Source organism: Carassius carassius, chromosome 29, assembly GCF_963082965.1.
Source record: "Carassius carassius chromosome 29, fCarCar2.1, whole genome shotgun sequence".
Classification (NCBI taxonomy): domain Eukaryota; kingdom Metazoa; phylum Chordata; class Actinopteri; order Cypriniformes; family Cyprinidae; genus Carassius; species Carassius carassius.
The window spans coordinates 31,136,608-31,157,920 of NC_081783.1; the positions used below are offsets into that span (position 1 = coordinate 31,136,608).

Sequence of the window (21,313 nt, forward strand, 5' to 3'; positions counted from 1 at the left end):
TTAATACAGTGTTTAAACCATTATTGTAACGGTGCTGTGTTCTAAAGAGGGCACAATACAGGAGTAAACCAATAAACAGTCTTTTAATATAATCGACAAAGCAAAAACACAAAGAATCGAGGACCCAAATAATAACCAACAAGGACAAAACAGAAATGGGGAGAATTTATACAAACTCAAGGGAGATACTAATGACATAATTGAATGAACACAGGTGAACAGGATGACTTATTAAACAGACTAGGGAAAACTTGAAAAGAACCAAAAATACACAGAAAACAAGGCCCACATGCAGTAATTATAATACAAGTCAATATTGGTAGCATATACAACTCCAGAGCTATTATATACATTCAATCCCCATTCCTAAACAATGTATAAAATAATGTAATACCAAAAGAGGAAATATATTTAGGGGAATGCTCACAAGCCTAGCCCTTTTAGATTGTTAGATTATCTGTTTTGTGTTAAAAAAAATACTATGTATCCTTAAAAGTTCCTCTGAAGTTACACTCTTACCCATGCATTAAGTGTCTGTAAACACTATACTAATACAGATAGCCCTAACATTATGCAATTGATACAAAAGCAGTGCCATTTTATTTTGGAAAATATATTTTGGAAAATGTATAAGCGGTAAAACATAAACTGAAGAATGCAATGTTCCTTGTTCCATGTTGGTTGTACTGCTTGCTCTTTGCTCAGTCACACAGTTGTTGTAAAATGTTCTCAAGCTCTTTAATATCTTCAAGAACATCTAGAGAAGATACATCACAGAATAGCAACATATTCTTTTAATATAGCAGCTATACTTGATGAATTTGGTAACACTTTTTATGAAGCCTGTATTTATAATACATTATGAGGGTATTCTTAAGGCATAACTACATATCAACTAGTGGTCAGTGGAGTATTAGTATGTCTGCTACTATAAATATAAGCTAACACTTTATTCCGATGGTCAACCAACAGATAAACTGACTATACATCATTTTATTCCACCATATTAGATTCTACCATTCTTGAGGATATTAATACTCTAATGAGGGTTAGTTGGCATGTAGTTGCAAAGTTGCTTATAGTCAATTGATTAAGGGGACAATGTAAAAGACATGTAGTAAGATACTGTGCAGATCTGAAATAAACAATGTCAAGATATGATACAATCCATTATACTTTAAATGAAGTAGATTTAATATGGTGTTCATTGTGTGTTATAAATAATCATACTCTTAAATTTAAAACCACAAATACGTAAGTATTATGATGTATATAATTGTTGTTATGATTATTCATGAGATCTCTTATGAATACCCTTATAATGTATTATAAATACGGGCTTCATAGAAGGTGTTACCATGAATCTCAGCTGGATTATGTCTAAATAGTGTTAATTTAGATTTAGTTACTTTGAACAAGATAGGAGTCTCTCTTACCCAGTTTGATTTTGTCAGTTTCTGACAGCAAGAGTATTGCCCTCTGTAATCCATACTCTAGAGTATCTTTTATATGTTGCTGTTCAAAGAAGACATACACTCAATAACACATACTTTGACATGTTAAGAAACATCTGTGAGGTTTATGAGTTTGAAGAAACTGAGCAATGTTTTATATTTCAAAATACAATGTTTACTTATATTCAGAGCACTTTTATTATAATAATTAATTTCATAATCATTGTCATAGAGAAGTTTAAACTTTAAATAAATGAAAAAGCTCCAGACTAAAGGGTACTCACTTGGTGTAAATGTAAAAATCATCATATGTTAAGTATTCTGAAACAAATACCTCCAAATCTCTGAACTTCCTAAGCACTTCTGCTTTTGCCTGTTTGAACATGTCATGTTTTAAATTCTCAATTGCTTCTGTCAGAGTATTCTGCATTTTCTTCATGGATCCGGTTCCATGGAAATGTGCAGCTTCTAAAATAAGCAACATTTTATAATAATTCATTATATAACCTTTCATTCATATAACTCATATATATGATACAACATATAAAAAAATAGTTTGTTTGTTTTACAAATTATTTACTGTTTTATTTGAAAGCAGTTCCCCTTAAAGCCTGCTACAGATGATAATTTTAGTGATCTTATAAAATTAAAAGATAACATTGTCACATGGATTTACTGTACTTACTGTAATGCTCTTTTTTCCTGGATTACAAGTACGGTCCATCTCCTGTTTGCAATATACTTAAAACTCTGCTGTGAGAATTTAAACAGTCTACGCATATCACTCCTATTTTATTTAACCTCCACTGGCTTTCTGTGTCCTCTCATATCATTTATAAAATTCTTCTGCATACTTTTAAGTCACCCCATGGCCTTGCACCTACTTATCTCTCTGACCTTTCTCCATATATTCCCTCTCGTCCACTTCGATCATCTGGAAGTGTGTTCTGAGATTTCTCCTGTCATCTATATTGCTCCTAAACTTTGAAACTCATTGGCCCTGGCTCTTCGGACAACTACACTGCACAAATGTAAGTCTAAACGCAAAACCTATATGTTCAACCAATACTACCTGTTTTAATTATTATTATTGATCGTGATTACAATTCTGTATTATTACTGTGGTATGCAACTGTAATAACATGCTCTGGACTTTTGTCTTTCTATGTGTGACATGATTTTTTTTATCTGCTTTTGTAATTGTGAAGCTTTTGTCTTTGAGCTTGGGAAAGGAAATATATAAATTAAACATTATTATTATTATATAATATACTTTGGTGCGGCATGTCTGTAGACTGTATGATGATGGCACTTACTGAATAGTAGGCTACAACACAAGTTAGTAAAGGTCATTACTCTTTTCCACCTCTGTGGTATTTAACTTTTAGTGACATGTCACGTTGATCAATACATCATCATGATGCATTTTGGTTTGCTACTCAGAAGGTAAGACAATGCCAGAAAATAATAGCAGCCTGTCTTTGATCACAAGACTGTGAAAATGTCTTTATATTTCTCACTGTATGATGTTGGACCACTGTTTATGTGCCATGACCACGATTGTTTCATGATGGCCATCTTTTGTCTGGCACAGCCCAAAATTGCACAGTGAGAAGATTTATTTATACATATATATCCATGCTGTGGCCAAGGCTTACAGAGCTGCGGGTCAGGCCGCTTCTGCCTTGCACTCCATGAACCCTGCCCTCCATGAACTAGTCACTTCCACTACCCTTCAAGTCTACTAGGCCAAGCTGCTCAAAGAGCTGCACAGGGGCAGTGCTGACCCAGGGGTTTTGCAGGAGGCGCGCACTGCTACCGACCTCGCTCTCCGGGTGACGAAGGTTACTGCGTGCTCCTTGGGTCAGGTGATGTCCACTTTGGTAGTCCAGGAGTGCCACCTATGGCTGACCCTGGCAGACATGAGGGAGTCTGATCGGACTCAACTCCCCGGTCTCCCAGGCTGGCCTCTTCGGCACCGTGGAAGAGAATTTTGCCCAGCAGTTCTCTGCCGCCCAGAAGCAGTCTGAGGCCATCCTGACCCGGCGGCCTGCTGCTCCCCTCAGCCTTCTCATCACCGAGGGCGCCCCCCTGCAGACTCCGCCACTCCAGCTTGGCCACAGCCTTCACTCCGGCCACAGGGAGGAGATGGCTGCCGAAGGGCAGCGCAGCCCATCTCTGTCCCTAAACCTGCCAAACATCAGGCCAAGCGGCGTTCCTGAGACGGGTGACCAGGAGTTGGGGACTTCAGCTCATCAGGAGATGGTAGCTGGACCACTCCTTCCCCTGGAGGAGGGCTGGGGGAGAACCCTTTGTTCATTAAGAGCTGTTTCCTCTACCTCCGGGTCCCAAGAGGCCACGAACGACAGTTGGCGACGTGCTTCCTCACTGCTCTCGTTCTCCTCTCCCCTTGCCAGTTTCCATGCAAAGCCGGCTCGAGAACACAATGCCTTCTCATGCCCTCTTTGCTACTCCTCCAATGCCGGGGCTGTCTGCTCCACTTCGCTGCCCCACTGTGGGTACGCCTGTAGTTCCCTTGACCCCGCTGGATCAGTTTCTGGAAGCCTGGCTAGAGCTCCCCAGGCCATCCACTGGCTCTTTCAAATTCAGTTCGCCCGGCGTCCCCCCAGGTTTCAAGGTGTTTGCGCGATGATGGTGGGCAAAGATGCTCCTGTCATGCGCTTGGAGGTCGCGACCCTGCTGGCAAGGGCACGATAGAGCCGGTCCCTCCAGCCGACACGAAGTCTGGCTTTTTTAGCCCCTACTTCATAGTACCCAAGAGAACAGGTGGGTTACGGCCTGGACTTGCGTGCCTTGAACCGAGCTCTTCACAGACTTCCATTCAAGATGCTAATGGCCAAGGGCATTTTCGAATGCATTTGTCCGTTGGATTGGTTTGCAACAATCTACCTGAAGGACACGTACTTTAATTTCTCCTTTCTTCCTCTACACAGAGTATTTCTTCGGTTTGCTTTCGAGGGGCATGCATTTCAGTACAAGGTTCTCCATTTCGGGTTGGCCCTGTCTCCCCATGTCTTTACGAAAGTCGCTGAGGGAGCCCTGGCTCCTCTCAGGGAACGAGGTGTCCGTATCCTCAACTACCGCCATGACTGGCTGATTCTAGCTCACTCTCGAGTGTTAATGAACATAAATTAATATAGATATTACTTTGATAAGACAAAATTAGTCTGGTAGTCCATAAATTGTAAGTGATTGCTTACTTGCATAATAGGGAACCATTGCATCCTTAATCATGTTCAATAACTTCTCTTTTGAGCTTCCTCTTGAGTTTGATTTCCTTATTAGACAATTAAAGTAGTAAACACAAAGTAACAACATGATTTAAATAGAAATTATAACATGTATAGTGTTAAAGGTTTTGTATTTAGCAGCTACTTAAAGGCACAATATGTTTTTTTTTTTGTTAAAATTGCTTATTTCTCTGGATTTAAACATTCTTCGGAACATTTGGGATAATGTAAGTACACATGTCAGCAAATTATATAACACTGTTCTAGAAGTTTTTGGATATTTTATTTAAAAATAAAATTCTTACATACTGTGCCTTTAATGTCGCTTTGTAAACAGATCATTTTAAATTGTGCAGCATTGTATATTTAAGAATAGTTGTGGGGCCAAGCACACCACTGACAAATATGTTAAAAGGAGATTACCTACAGCAATTACCAATGACCTTACAGAGTGTGGCTCAAACTGTAGGGATTAGTGATGGGTCTTGCTATATTGTGCTATGGTACATATTGAGAAATGAATTGTTGGATAACAATAAAAGCATAAATTAATATGTAGACGGGCATAAGCATTAACAGTCTCATATGTGAAATGGTCTAGGAACGAGGTGTCCGTATCCTCAACTACCTCCATGACTGGCTGATTCTAGCTCACTCTCGAGCGGTTGTGCGAGAACAGGGATCTGCTGCTCTGACACCTCACCCGGCTGGGTCTTCAGGTCAACTGGGAAAAGAGCAAACTCTTCCCTGTGCAGAGGATCTCTGTTCTCGGTAGGGAAATAGACTCGGTCCACACGTTTGTGCGGCTTACGAACGAGCGCGTGCAGTCACTACTGAATTGCCTGAGACAATTCGAGGGCAAGAGAGTGGTTCCACTGAAACTGTTTCAGAGGCTCCTGGGGCATCTCCGGCGTCAGTCATACAGCTGATTTGGGAATGCTTCAGAGATGCTCAGGTAGACCTGTTTGCCTCTCCAGAAAATTCCAACTGCCAGTTGTTTTACTCCCTGACCGAGGGCACCCTTGGCACAGACACTCTGGCACACAGCTGCTCAAGTATGAGTTTTCCCCAGTAAGCCTTCTTGCACAGACGTTGTGCAAGATCAGGGAGGACGAGGAGCAGGTCCTCATGGTTGCACATTTTTGGCTCAGCCGGACCTGGTTCCCCGATCTGGTACTCCTCTTGACAGCCCCTCCCTGGCCAATTCCACTGAGGAAGACCTTCTTTCTCAGAGACGGGGCACCCTCTGGCACCCACGTCCCGATCTTTGGAACCTACATGTGTGGGTTCTGGACAGGTCGTGGAAGGTTAAGGTACCTTGCCACCTCAGGTGGTAGCTACCATCACTTCAGCTAGAGCCGTGTCCACCAGACACGCCTATGCTTTGAAGTGGAACCTCTTCGTCACTTGGTGTTCTTCACGTCGTGAGGACCCCTGGAAATGCCTGATCGGGTCAGTGCTTTCCTTTCTGCAGGAAAGGTTGGCAAAAAAGGCTGTCTCCTTCCACCCTGAAGGTCTATGTGGCCACCTTTTCGGCTCACCATGACCCTGTTGAAGGTAAGTCTCTTGGGAAGCATGATCTGATCATCAGGTTCCTGAGAGGGGACAGGAGGCTCAATCCACCTCGCCCTCAGCAAGTCCCCTCTTGGGACCTCGCAGTGGTTCTATCGGCACTGCAGAGGGCTCCCTTCGAACCCTTGATCTCAGTAGAGTTAAAGTTTCTATCATTGAAAACTGCACTTCTGACGGCTTTGGCTTCGGTGAAGAGGGTCGGGAACGTGCAGGCATTTCCAGTTGACGAAGCGTGCCTGGAATTCGGGCCGGCCAACTCTCACGTTATCTTGAGACCCCGGCCTGTGTACATGCCCAAAGTTCCCACGACTTCCTTTAGAGATTAGGTGGTGAAAATGCTAGCGCTGCCCCTGGAGGAGGCAGACCCAGCCCTGGCGCTGCTTTGTCCAGTATGTGTGCTCCGCACTTACGTGGACAGAACTCAGTGCCTTAGGACCACAGACCAGCTCTTTGTTTGTTACGGAGGCCTGCAGAAGGTAAAGGCTTTCTCCAAGCAGAGGTTATACCACTGGATAGTGGATGCTATTGTCCTGGCTTATCAGGCTCAAGACCTGCCATGCCCCCTAGGGGTGAGAGCTCCTCAGGAGTGTAGCTTCCTCCTAGTTACGTCCCCTTGCCACATCGCTGTTCCGCTGAACGGCCGGGTCACTGGCAGGTGCTCACGATGCTTCTTATATACCCAGACTGCGGGGCGGAGCTCGCAATGCAAACTCCGCAGACCAAGGTACCCTGTGTACCATTGGCTCGTTTTGTAACCACTTAAAGGTGATTGGGCTCTCAGGCGAGATCCCATTCATCACTCTCTTTCTGACGTAACGTCTATGTTCCCTCCTTCAGGGAACGAAGGTTACATATGTAACCGAGATGAAACTAATAAGGGACTTACCAAACTGAAGTTAAACTGGGAAAAAGAGTTACTAAAACAGAACACAAGGAAAAGGCAAAAACAGGTAGGCTACTTCACAAACACATTTCTGTGTAGCTGTGCATTAAATGATTTGAATATACTTTGCGGAGCATACTCCATTGTGTGTCGGGTGGATCTTTGCCTACACATCGTGCATTCAAATCGTTTAATGCACAGCTAGTTGATTATCCCGTAATCTTTGTTAATGCCAACATTTGCTAATACATTTTTATTATCAAATGTTCTATCTGTTAACATTAGGTAATGCTCAATGAACTAACTAACATAAAGGAACAGTGAACAGCTGTATTTTAATTGACTTACATTAACAAAATTTTTTCATTGTTAATTCATTTTAACAAATGTATAAGCTGATGTTAATGAACATAAATTAATATAGATATTACTTTGATAAGACAAAATTAGTCTGGTAGTCCATAAATTGTAAGTGATTGCTTACTTGCATAATAGGGAACCATTGCATCCTTAATCATGTTTGTGATAGATAAGGAGATTTCATTCTTTCTTTCAATAACTTCTCTTTTGAGCTTCCTCTTGAGTTTGATTTCCTTATCAGACAATTAAAGTAGTAAACACAAAGTAACAACATGATTTAAATAGAAATTATAACATGCATAGTGTTACAAGTTTTGTATTTAGCAGCTACTTAAAGGCACAATATTTATTTATTTTTTTGGTTAAAATTGCTTATTTCTCTGGATTTAAACATTCTTCGGAACATTTGGGATAATGTAAGTACACATGTCAGCAAATTATATAACACTGTTCTAGAAGTTTTTGGATATTTTATTTAAAAATAAAATTCTTACATACTGTGCCTTTAATGTCACTTTGTAAACAGATCATTTTAAATTGTGCAGCATTGTATATTTAAGAATAGTTGTGGGGCCAAGCACACCACTGACAAATATGTTAAAAGGAGATTACCTAGAGCAATTAACAATGACCTTACAGAGTGTGGCTCAAACTGTAGGGATTAGTGATGGGTCTTGCTATATTGTGCTATGGTACATATTGAGAAGTGAATTGTTGGATAACAATAAAAGCATAAATTAATATGTAGACGGGCATAAGCATTAACAGTCTCATATGTGAAATGGTCTAGTTTTTATTAATACAATTTTTTTCAGCCTCTTGTTTGCTATAGAGAAATTTGAAAAAAAAAATGTTTTACCAAATTTAACAATCTGTAAAGTGAGATAATCTGTATGTGACATTTTCATGCATGCAGATGTTTTATAAATTGTTTATATGAAATTTTTGATAACCCCAGGTTTCTTGTTTTCCTAAGATCTGGTAATACTGCTCACCTCTCTTTTGATGAAGTTGTCAATGTGATAAAACATTGAAGCTCTGGGGTGCTCAGTGTCACTTTGGATGATACTGAATTTTTCAATCTGTTCTTGCACTGATTTCCCTGTTTTGCAATGGACTCTAAAACAACAGAAAGATTGCAATGCATATAGAACTGTTTTTCACTTTTTTTAACTTAAATATTTGTAGTTTTACCCATACAACTATTTAGCAAAACCATGTAAAATTTCAAGTTGTGTTTTTAATACATCTTTCACCTTCTGACAGACATGTCCTAATGAATAAATTGTTGACATGTATATTACTTTCATTACATCATTTAACAAAATCAGGCAATAAAACAGAACTTACGGAAAAATTGAATCAAACTCCTCCTCAATGTTTTTGTGCATGTGTTGTGCCAAAGCCATGTTTAGATCCAAGTCTATACCCCATGCATTTGACCAATGGTAGCCATCATTTTTACACAAAGCCTTGAGGATTTTATGGAATCCTCCTTTGCCGTGAGGTAAATTCTAAACAATCATGCATAAAATAGCACTGCAGTTAATAATAATAATAAGAAGAAGAATTAAGAACAAAAAAACAAGCAAACTGAAAATCACATTTTTGCACTACATTTCAAAACAACAGAATTACACTTACAGGTGATATAATGGAACATGCACTGGTAAGACATAATCTCTCTGACTCTTCCACTCCATCAGAGAGACACTTTTCCAGAACACAACAAAGCATGTCAAACTGCCAACCTAACTTCTCCAGTGCCTTACATAGGTTCTGTTCCAATTTATTGTGGACCCCTGTCTGAACCTAAAGAACACTCAAACAACAGATTCATGTATATTAATAGATGCCAATAGATATTAAATGGATATATCGTAACCATTGTCAGGTTTCTGAGCACATAAATAACTTGTACCACATTGCCTGTCTCCGACTGCACACTTTTAATTAAGGATAAAATTCCCTTTGCTTCATTGACATAATCTCTGGCCAGGTCTTTGTTGATGCTGTTGTTAAGATTCTTCAGGACATCCTGCAGCTTTGGGATTTCTACAGATTGTTCAAATTAATTTGTTCTAATTAATAAATATTTTAAATAATGAATATGAATATTTCATTTTAGATTTGTTAACTTTTTAAATAGTTGGTTAAAAAGTAAAAGGTTATTTTCCCAGAGGTGATACTTTACCTGTGTCACTGTGTTCCAGACATAATGTTTTGTCAAAAAATGCCCTTGTGCTTACAGTAAAAATGTTTAGAATCATCTTTTTCTGTAATAATAAGAACAACACACAAGTCTGTACATAGCAAAAGAAGCAATATCCAAATTAATATATGTTGCATATATTAACATAATACCTTTAATTTAGAATTTTCAAAGCTTTCTGTCACTGTCTCTTTGGAACAGATGTTCCTCTTGCGTATACATGCTGTTTTCAGATCCTGGAAAATTATTACCAATACAATTACTGTAAGGTTTCATTTGTTAACATAAATGGTAAATGGTAAATGGACTGCATTTATATAGCGCTTTCAACAGACCACATGGCCATCCAAAGCGCTTTACAATTTTTGCCTCACATTCACCCATTCACACACACATTCACACACCGACTGCGGTGTCTGCCATTCAAGGCGCCATCCAGCTCGTCGGGAGCAGCTGGGGTTAGGTGTCTTGCTCAAGGACACCTCGACACTCGGTCAGGTGGAGCCAGGGATTGAACCACCAACCTTCCAGTTTGTAGACAACCTACATGAACCACTGAGCCACTGCCGCCCCCACATAATGTTATAACCTTAAAATAAACTAACATTGAACAACACCTGTACAGCATATATTATACTTAATGGTAATTTCAACATTTACTAATAAAATGTCTCTAGGTTACATATGAAACTCTAGTTCCCAGAGGGAACAAGATGCTTCATCGAGACTATTCTATATAACGCCTTCAGTGTGACCATTCTCTGAATAACGTGTGTAATCAGTCCAATGGATGGGCGAGATGTCATGAGAGGGGTGATGTAGAGAAGAGGAAGTATATAAGCATGTGCGGTGAAGACGGCGGCAGCTTTTGGATTGAGAAATACAGTAAGCACTCGCAGGGATGCCGGAAGTATGGCAGGAGATGCATCATCTCGTTCCTTCTGGGAACTAGGGTTACATATGTAACCTAGAGACATTCCCTTCAGGAACTCGAGCTGCATCAGGAATGAAATGCCCTCACTGCCAACACACATGGAGCAGTGGGCAGCCATTTATGCTGCAGAGCACAGGGAGCAGTTGATGGTTTGGTTCCTTGCTCAAGGACTCCTCAGTCATGGTATTGCCGACCCGAGACTCAAACTCTCAACCCTAGGGTTAGGAGTCAAACTCTCTAACCACTAGGCCACGACTACCCCAAAAATCTATAGTAAGAGCTGAAAGATTTATGCGACAATGAGGAGAAACTCGAGCTCACCAGTATTACAGATATCCTGCAAACCCACAACAGAAAGGAAGGCCTTAGAACGGACCATAGCACACAAATAACTGGTCAGACTTCCTCCACATGGCAGCTTTGTGGATGTATGTGTCTGGATCCTGAAAGTGAAGAGGTCAGAAGGCCTTTAGTACCACAGGCTGTGGCCCAGAAGAGGGTACTTAAGGGACGGCCTGGGGTACAGATAAGCTTTGGCCAAACCAGGTGCAAAGTCTAGGAAGGAGGGGGCCACTGACAGGGCATGCAAGTCTCAGACTTTCTTCAGTGATGAGATGGCTAATAGGAAGATAGACTTAAATCTCAGGACTCGATCTGAAACCTCCTCAAGTAGTTCGAACTGAGCTTTGCAGAGACCCTCCAAGTCTACAGTCGTGGCCAAAAGTTTTGAGAATTACATAAATATTGGAAATTGGAAAAGTTGCTGCTTAAGTTTTTATAATAGCAATTTGCATATACTCCATAAAGTTATGAAGAGTGATCAGATGAATTGCATAGTCCTTCTTTGCCATGAAAATTAACTTAATCCCAAAAAAACCTTTCCATTGCATGCCATTGCTGTCATTAAAGGACCTGCTGAGATCATTTCAGTTATCGTCTTGTTAACTCAGGTGAGAATGTTGACGAGCACAAGGCTAGAGATCATTATGTCAGGCTGATTGGGTTAGAATGGCAGACTTGACATGTTAAAAGGAGGGTGATGCTTGAAATCATTGTTCTTCCATTGTTAACCATGGTGACCTGCAAAGAAACGCGTGCAGCCATCATTCCGTTGCATAAAAATTGCTTCACAGGCAAGGATATTGTGTCTACTAAGATTGCACCTAAATCAACAATTTATAGGATCATCAAGAACTTCAAGGAAAGAGGTTCAATTCTTGTAAAGAAGGCTTCAGGGCGTCCAAGAAAGTCCAGCAAGCGCCAGGATGGTCTCCTAAAGAGGAATCAGCTGCGGGATCGGAGTGCCACCAGTGCAGAGCTTGCTCAGGAATGGCAGCAGGCAGGTGTGAGCGCATCTGCACGCACAGTGAGGACAAGACTTCTGGAAGATGGCCTGGTGTCAAGAAGGGCAGCAAAGAAGCCACTTCTCTCCAAAAAAAACATCAGGGACAGATTGATCTTCTGCAGAAAGTATAGTGAATGGACTGCTGAGGACTGGGGCAAAGTCATATTCTCTGATGAAGCCCCTTTCCGATTGTTTGGGGCATCTGGAAAAAGGCTTGTCCGGAGAAGAAAAGGTGAGCGCTACCATCAGTCCTGTGTCATGCCAACAGTAATGCATCCTGACACCATTCATGTGTGGGGTTGCTTATCATCCAAGGGAGTGGGCTCACTCACAATTCTGCCCAAAAACACAGCCATGAATAAAGACTGGTACCAAAACACCCTCCAAAAGCAACTTCTTCTAACAATCCAACAACAGTTTTCCAGCACGATGGAGCACCGTGCCATAAGGCAAAAGTGATAACTAAGTGGCTCGGGGACCAGAATGTTGAAATTTTGGGTCCATGGCCTGGAAACTCCCCAGATCTAAATCCCATTGAGAACTTGTGGTCAATCCTCAAGAGGCGGGTGGACAAACAAAACCCACTAATTCTGACAAACTCCAAGAAGTGCTTATGAAAGAATGGGTTGCTATCAGTCAGGATTTGGCCCAGAAGTTGATTGAGAGCATGCCCAGTCAAATTGCAGAGGTCCTGAAAAAGAAGGGCCAACACTGCAAATACTGACTCTTTGCATAAATGTCGTAATTGTCGATAAAAGCCTTTGAAACGTTTGAAGTGCTTGTAATTATATTTCAGTACATCCGGAAACAACCGAAACAAAGATCTAAAAGCAGTTTAGCAGGAAACTTTTTGAAAACTAATATTTATGTAATTCTCAAAACTTTTGGCCACGACTGTACTGCCAGGTCCCACAGGGGGACACAAGGGTGTACCAAGGGCCTCAGCCTTAGCGCACCATGAAGCAAACATGTAACCAGGGAGTGTCTTCCCACAGACTGACCACCAAGAGGGGCGTGGTAAGCAGCTATGGCTGCCACGTACACATTCAAGGTAGACAGGGTCAACCCTGTGGAGAATCAAGTCTGCAGAAACTCAAGCACTGAACCAACAAGGCGCTTAACTGGGTAGAGCTGGCGATCCCCACACAGAAAAGTTTCCCCTTCAGGGAATAAAGTGTTCTCATTGAGGGATCTCTACATTGGAGGATGGTCTAAACAACCTCAGTTGAGAGACTGGAAGCTATGAGGCGTGCCCAGCTTCCACAACTTCTGGTGGGGTGATAGATGCCCGCCTGTGAGAGAAGATAACTCCTGATGGCAATCTCCAACAGAGAGTCAGATAACCATATTCGGCCCAGCCAGAACAAGGCTACTAGCAGCAGACGGACTGGCCGTTGAGGAATGCCTCTGTTGTTAGCTTTATGCAATGATGAGGAGCTACCAGCACCAGGCCCTGTGGGTTTCCTCCACATGTCTAAGGCACAAAAGCAATGCTTTGTGACCTTGATCATGGAAAGCAGATTTCCCTTCGAGGAAAACCCCTTGGTCTTGAGCCACCACTGCAGGGGTCTCATGTATAGCAGGCCAAAGGGTATCCCATTTGACGCAGCTGCCATCAGACCCAGCAGAAACTTCTTGACAGTCAGATTAGTGTAGCCTGTATTGCTGGTGGTGGCCGGGTTAACAGCTCAGCCTAGTGAGGGCACTGAGGAGATACAGGAACCATGTAATGAGGTGGACTACGCTCTTCCCCTTATAGGCCTGTTGAAACCTGTAGATGACAGAGTTGATGGCTTCACCAAACAGGCCAGAGGGCGCAAGCGGGGCATCGAAGAGGAAGACCTTGTCCTTTTCCTTGATATCAGACAGGGTCAACCAAAAATTCCTCTCCATGGCCACTAAGGTCGCCATAGACCGCCCTATCGCCAAAGCTCTTTGATATCTTTGTCTTTCTCTTCCTCTCCCTCATTCAGCTCCTTTAGTAGGTCTGCTTGGTAAGCTTTCAGTACTGCCATAGTGTGTAGGCAAGCACCAGCCTGACCTGAAGCCATGTACCCTTTGCCCACCAGGGCCAATGTAATATGAAGTGGTTTGGTGGGCAGTGCCAAGGCTTTCAGCGACGATGCCACACCAGGAGATAGATGGCTCGCAAGTGTCTGCTCAACCCAGGGCATTGCCCTATATCAGTGCTCATTTAGTCGCACTGCATTAGAATTATAGATGAACAAGGGACTAAAGAGGCAGGCTGAGAATGGTCTTGCCCACGATGTGGACATGTTGGTGTGGAGATTGGGGAAGAAAGGCAAACCCCTGCATGGAGGGAGCACTCGTATAACTTACTTTTTGTCTGTTCAGCCTGCTTCTTGGCGGGCCAATCTATATTTAGTTTGGCCACTGTGCGAGTTATCACCTCCACAAGCTCCTCATAATGTGCGGACTGAGGGGATTCATCGACACCCCGACATCCTGAGCATTGAACACTCTCCCCGGGGGGAAGAAAAGGACTCACCCAGCTCCCAACTCGAAGAGAGTCCTCCAAGAACGAAGTGTCCGCAGCAAGAGGCACTCGCAATGTGGGCAGTCAGCTCCCTCAAGAGATGACTCAGGGTGCTTCACTCCCAGACAAACAATGGAAGGCTAAACTGTTGCTTGCTTTCATCACCCCTCTTATGCATAACAGATTTGTCTTTACACTTTGGCATTTGTGATTTCTTTGGACAATGCGACAGACAATGGTAAATAAGACATACAGACACAGACTGCTTCGCTGAATGACAGAAGCTGCTGCTGTATCCACCCAACATGCTTTTATACTTCCTGGTATCTATGTCGCCCTGTCCGTGATGTCTCACCCATCTTGCCTTTATACATGTGATTCAGAGCGTGGTCACGCTGAAGGCGTTCCCAAATGGTCTCAATGCCCTTTCATGTTCCTGAAAGTTTTTTATTTGGAGAAAAATTCCCAGACCTAAGCCACACGTAATTGGAAATTGGTAAATACATTTTTAGATAATTCTTTGTAATTTTTCAAACCTTGTTTGGTTTTTCCTCTTCACTGGGCCATTCATTTCTGAAAATAAAAAACAAATAAATAAATAAAATGCAGTTGTGAAAAAGTTTCAAAATGAAAGTTTAATGTAACAACGCTAGAGTTTTACTTTTACTTATTTATTATTATTATTATTATTATTATTATGTTTTTTAACTAAATTTGTTATTATTGTTTTTGTATATTTAAATGTGCTTTAATTGTCGTACAAGATACAGGTTTAATAAAGAGCTTTTACTTCTAACCTAATGTATTCTTCTGGATCTATATCGTCAGTCTTGGTAAAGATGAAGTTGATGCTTTTGCACTCTCCTGCTTGTGTCATGTAGTAAACGCAGTGTTTTAATATTTCCCAGGGGTCTTCATCAGTAGTGCCTCGGTTGATGGCACTAACGATCCACACTACAGAGCACTCTCCTAGTTTCTGTGGAATTGATAAATATTAGCACAGTGTAGGCCCTTTAAAATCTGTTTTGCATGATTCATTCCACTGATAATAAAAAATGTGCTATTAATGAAAAGTAAATAAAAACATCTTGTGTTTACAGATTTCCATAGGCTGTCTCTAGTCTTGTTGCAGTCTCCAGTCCCAGGAATATCAACAAAGACAATGTGCTCTAGGAGAGGGTTTGGAATCTTGATGGCTACACTCTTCACAATGGGCCAATACCAGTTACCAGGATTTGATCTACTGTGCTGTATGAATTTTGAAATCTCCTTGGCAAAGTTGACGCTCTGTTAAATAATCAAATGATGCTGAATAAAGGAAACAGACACTGAACTATATAAATTTAAAATGTCAAATTAAGTCATTTCATTTGAAAAGTTTGAAATAATTTATATAAAATTAATTTTGCTTTCTAAAACTTACATTAGAATGTGAAATTGGCATTTTTTCCATAAGCAAAAGTTCATCGATTTTAGCAGATTTTGCATCTTTTTTGAGCTCCTCCAGAGTTTTCTTAAATGCATTAGCACCATACAGTGCAGTAATCTTTTCTATTGCAATTTTAGTCATGTCGTCATTCTTGTCCTCAGTTTTATCAGACAAATCTGATAAAAGATCTCTGAGTTGACTGTCCCACTCCTGCAGAGATACATGATACATACAGACATACAGTATATTCCACAACGGCGAAGTATTACCTTCACCTCACCAATTATTTTTGTCTTACTAAAACAATCACAAAAAGTTGAATATTGAAAGTGAAACCTCTTTAGAAATGAATTCAATCTCTGCTGTGTAGTTGGAGTCGCTCAGATTTCCTTCCACTTGTGTAGTAATGGCTGTACATGCACCGGAAGAACCAGGCGGAAGTAGATATCTTTCTCCAAGGACTGCATTTAGAAGGGAGCTCTTACCTTCTCCAGATCTTCCAAAAATTCCTATCGTTACCTTCTTCCTGTTTGTATTGGATTTGTTCATCATATCCATATTTGAAATCTGGTCACTGTATATAATAATATAAAAGAGGTATCTGAACGCTGTTTCGCAAAAATATTTTCAAATTAACACTTTGATTAACACATACAAACAATGTTTAAAACTGAGCAACACTTACATAATATAGGCCTTTAAGTCAGTTGAGTCTTGGACTGCAATTTTTTGTTTAATATTTTTTATTACATCCTTTGTCTGCTTCATGATCAAATCTGTGTTGGGAAGTGAAGAGAATTCACAATGAGAATGTTTTGAGGACTCAAAGAAATTCCATGATATAGCAGTGCATTTTGGAACATTGTTAGTATTATAGTTATTTGAATTGCGGGAGTATTGCTACCTTATATTGCATAAATTTTTATATGTTTAAAGTTAAATTAAAGGGTAAGTTCACCCAAAAATATGTCATTAATGACTCAGCCTCATGTCATACCAAACCATTTTAGTCCGAGAGCTCTCAGTCCCTCCATTGAAGCTGTGTGTACGGTCTACTGTCCATGTCCAGAAAGGTAAGAAAAACATCATCAAAGTAGTCCATGTGACATCAGAGGGTCCGTTAGAATATTCTGAAGCATCAAAAATACATTTTGGTCCAAAAATAGCAAGAACTATGACTTTATTCAGCATTGTCTTCTCTTCCGTGTCTGTTGTGAATGCATTCACGATGCTGAATAAAGTTGTAATTTTTGTTATTTTTGGACCAAAATGTATTTTCGATGCTTCAAAATATTCTAACGGACCCTCTGATGTCACATGGACTACTTTGATGATGTTTTTCTTACCTTTCTGGACATGGACAGTAGACCGTTCACACAGCTCAATGGAGGGACTGAGAGCTCTCGGACTAAATCTAAAATATCTTAAACTGTGTTCAGAAGATGAACGGAGGTCTCACGGGTTTGGAACGACATGAGGGTGAGTTATTAATGACATAATTTAGATTTTTGGGTGAACTAACCCTTTAAGTATCAATGCATGCTTAGTAAATTATTACAATGCTGCCTTTTTTCTTTTTACTCAAAGATAATTTGACCACTGAGAAATGAATACCTAATAATTCTTAGGGCTAAATTAAAACATTGCTTCAGGCATTGATGCATATATAGTGACGTATATAACAAGTGTGAAATATTGTAGTTCAAACGTGATATGCATGAATGTGTAAATACAATATGGCTTTCTTGATCATCAGGAACATCAATAAAATTTTGCCATATATGAAACTTTCTAAAAGAGAAGATGTTGTTCACACTAACATCAATTACTATGCTGTTTTGTTGTTGTTACTGCATTTTATACTTTTTAATATAAAATTAACTTACTTACTAACTTAACATACTTACCTGTTGTAAGTTCCTGTGAACTGTTGTCAGGTCGCTTTGCACCTGAGCCAGATGCTTCATTACTACGCTTTCTTTTAGTACCTATCAGAGAATTTATAACAATATTTTGATTGATTGATTGATTGATTGATTGATTATGGAATCAGGCAGTAAAGCAGTAACAAGAGAACTTGTTTCATACCATGGCTAGTCATTGTGGAGTGAACAATGCCTAGAAAAAAAAGACAATAAATCATTATCATACATACATTTCTTTACCAAAAAGTAGTATACTTCAAGTTTATTTTATTAAGTATACTTAAGTAAAGTTTAATATATATTTTATATAACTATACTTTATGTAGCAAGTATACAAATATCAGTGTTCTAGTAGTATACTTGTAAGTGTACTGTTTCAATACTGCTTGGGACTAAATTGGCCCACTTTCTAGTATATAAATGTATACTTTTAAGTATACTTTAAGTATAACAGTAGCAAACTTTGAGTTCACTACTAGTTTACCTCTATGCTTGTAGTTCGTACTGCAATTATACTAAAAGTGAACGTATAGTATACTGATCGTTTACTAATTAAATACTTTGAAGTAGAGCGCTGCGTGGGACTGTTTTCTCCCACTGAATGTATGCTCAGGCCCGCCAGCGCCCGCACCCTGTGTGTTCAACTCCCGCCCGCTCCCGCGGACTTTATCTCTGAGCTTGTGAAAAATGTACACAAATAGGTACTCAGACTAAATATTCGTTCAAGTTATCATCCAGAATAACAGATTTTAAACATGGTTGTATTAAAATAATATGAAGTAACCGATTCTAAACCAAAGCACCACACATGATAAAAACATTGGGTATTTTTTTTTTTTTATTAGCATTATAAATTATTAACTGTTAAAATAAAACCGCAACTAGTGGCATCTCAGGAAATGACCTTACCATTAAATAAATAAACACAAAGAATATATACTAGAATATACTAGTATAATATATAATATATAAAAATATACTAGATATTATTTTAACAAAATAAATCCAAAACGAAATAAATTAAATTTTTTTTTTTTTTTTTTTTTTTTTAAATAACAGATTTCACATTCACAATATCTTTTTCAATATCAATTTTTTGTGAGCTTTACATCATACTTTAAGTATATACTATGTCCCTATTTAGGTTTTATTGTGTATATATTTTGTTTTATGAATGTCTGAACATACAAAACATCAAAAGAAAGAACAGGGTATCTGCTTGTAAACAAAAACATTTTATTCTAGCTTCATGCATTATTTTTTTTTTTAAAACACTTTGTGTTTCATAAAAAAATAAAGAATTGGCATTTTGAACAAAAGCTGAAAAAAGACTGAACTGGTTTCAGAATGATGATCAACAGGTAAAAGAGTCGATCAGCACCACAAACACTCCGGTCGTCATTTTATTCCACAAAGTTACAGTTTTGATGCTGGTTCATGTCAGATGATCATGTTACATGTTAGTATCTGGTGTTTCTTTTTTCTTATGTGTTTTTTTGGAAATCCTGTGCAGAAGATGTGTACTAGCACCCTCTACTGAATAATAATAATAATGAAAACACAGATTCTAGAAGTATAGCTCAAGAATGTCATTTTAAGTATATTTCTGAGGAGTACATAAAACCAGTTTCTGAGAAGTAAATAAAAAGTAAACTAAAAGCATACTTTACTATTTTTAGTTTAAAAGAAGTATACTAATAACACACTTGAATAAACTTATTTTTCGTAAAGGTTAATATGAGTCTGTGCGCTGTATGTCAGAGTGGGGCACAGTTTATATTTAATTATGGATATGAACTAAAGTCTTAGTGAATCTGGATTGCTTTGATAATTAATAATTGATCAAATGTTCAGTTGCACAATTGTAGAAACAAGCATATCGTAATTGTAATAAATCTGAAAACAGTTACGTTTGTGTCTCCCTTATGAAACAAAAATATATTGCAGTATATTGGAAAATATCATGTAATATATTAGGCATATATTCTTATATATATTTATTTTTTCCAACATATTGCAATATATTGAAAGCGGCAATCATTTGTATATTTTGCAATATAGTATGTAATATATGTATGTATTAAATGTATTCAAATATATAATATATTAGAAAATAAAAAGGGAAAATAATATATTACAATATATCACAATATATTTTAAGAAATATATTGGTAAATATAGCCCTTTCGTAAGGGCTGTTTGTATTAGTGCCATATCTTTAAATATGAAATGTATTAGTCTTGTTTATTATCATGTGATTCCTTGAGTCATGTTCTTTTCGAATGTACCCCACCCTGACTGGTTCAGACTGGATCAGACAGGTTTAGACTGCTCTTTTGAAGGACACTGCAGGAAGTGGACGCCACACGAAACTAAATTACAGAAAACTAGAAAAAGACGTTGTTTTTCATTGCTCTTTTTGGCAAGTGTATTTAAACCTCCGGAGTTTGTTTGTTATTGTATAAAGTTTGTATGCCGTGCTTGTTTCACACTTCAACATTCATGTGTATTTTTAAATCACAATTTTATCTGATGGATTACATCTTGAACATTAGGTCTTAAACACACAATCTGCACTTAGATATTTCTTCCTATCTGATCTGTCATATTTGATGGTAACACCTTACAGTTTCACTCAAATTTGAGTAGCAAAAATCAGAAGCAAAAAGAAAATGTATTGTTATATTACCAAAAAAAAAAGACATAAAAATGAAAAATGGTGTGTCATTCAAGGCAATGAAAACATATAACAAATACAAGTTAACTATGCAACACTTAAACAAACAATAAGTACAGTACTTACTCTGAAATGAAATCACAGCTTTTCACGCTCAGGGTCTGTATGAATTATGCTAGCGAGATTTTTATATCAAACACATGAGGGTGGAGTTTGAGGAGTGGCTTTGGACTCTGTGTTGTTGGTGTTTCTAGGTCGAAAGAATAAACAAACCTTATACTATCAACATATGTTTTTTGTTTAGTTTTTTTATTGAATGGATTGTGAAAAATGGAAGTTGCATACCAGAATGGAGCCAGGCTTATTAAGTATTGAGACACCAACAATGCAATTCTCCAGAATCTCTTTACATGCTATAGCTATCTAGAGGAGATTAGTGCTCCCAGAAAAGGCTAAAGTAGTCAAATATGTTCATGTGTAGGGTTTGTCCTAATACTTCTGTCCATATAGTGTATGAATGTGTGTGTATACACCGCATGCATAATTATTAGGCAAGTTGATTTTCTGATAATATATTTTTTCAAGCTCATTTTACTAATTCCAAACCCCATCAATCTTAATAACTACTAATATTTTTGTATTTAATCATTTATAAGTGATGTATAATGGTCCATGAAGACTGGAAGTAACAAACTACTTATATTCAGGTGTGCAGAATCATTAGGCATGTTTACTTTTACTGATGAAACGAGCCAAAAAGAGGTTTTAAAAAGT

The 21,313-nt window shown here is 39.0% G+C and overlaps 1 protein-coding gene across 2 annotated transcripts; it reads right to left on the bottom strand.

Moving 5' to 3' along the window:
• Positions 1 to 64: 64 nt before the first annotated feature.
• Positions 65 to 20,747, bottom strand: LOC132110035 (nuclear GTPase SLIP-GC-like). Of its 2 annotated transcripts, XM_059516621.1 has the most exons (19): positions 20,666 to 20,746; positions 18,026 to 18,055; positions 17,845 to 17,925; positions 16,623 to 16,713; positions 16,274 to 16,511; positions 15,932 to 16,147; positions 15,607 to 15,795; positions 15,306 to 15,484; positions 15,045 to 15,081; positions 9,885 to 9,968; positions 9,715 to 9,796; positions 9,442 to 9,575; positions 9,165 to 9,332; positions 8,871 to 9,034; positions 8,516 to 8,639; positions 7,645 to 7,753; positions 1,789 to 1,922; positions 1,437 to 1,515; positions 65 to 757 (listed from the first exon to the last, which is right to left on the bottom strand). In XM_059516621.1, the coding sequence occupies exons 2-19, from the start codon at positions 18,036 to 18,038 to the stop codon at positions 702 to 704; spliced, it is 2,178 nt and encodes a 725-aa protein (XP_059372604.1). In that variant the 5' UTR covers positions 18,039 to 18,055; positions 20,666 to 20,746; the 3' UTR covers positions 65 to 701. The 2 variants fall into 2 exon arrangements, with proteins under 2 accessions (XP_059372604.1, XP_059372605.1); XM_059516622.1 differs by lacking the exon at positions 1,789 to 1,922 and having other exon boundaries at positions 20,666 to 20,747.
• Positions 20,748 to 21,313: the final 566 nt, after the last annotated feature.

Bases quoted from the DNA above. Each gene is read 5' to 3' on its own strand.
- LOC132110035 (XM_059516621.1), bottom strand. The intron at 16,714-17,844 runs GTAAGTATGTTA...TTCCCAACACAG, and splicing joins TTCACAGGAACTTACAACAG to ATTTGATCATGAAGCAGACA. The intron at 9,576-9,714 runs GTAAAGTATCAC...AACAATCTGTAG, and splicing joins TCTGGAACACAGTGACACAG to AAATCCCAAAGCTGCAGGAT.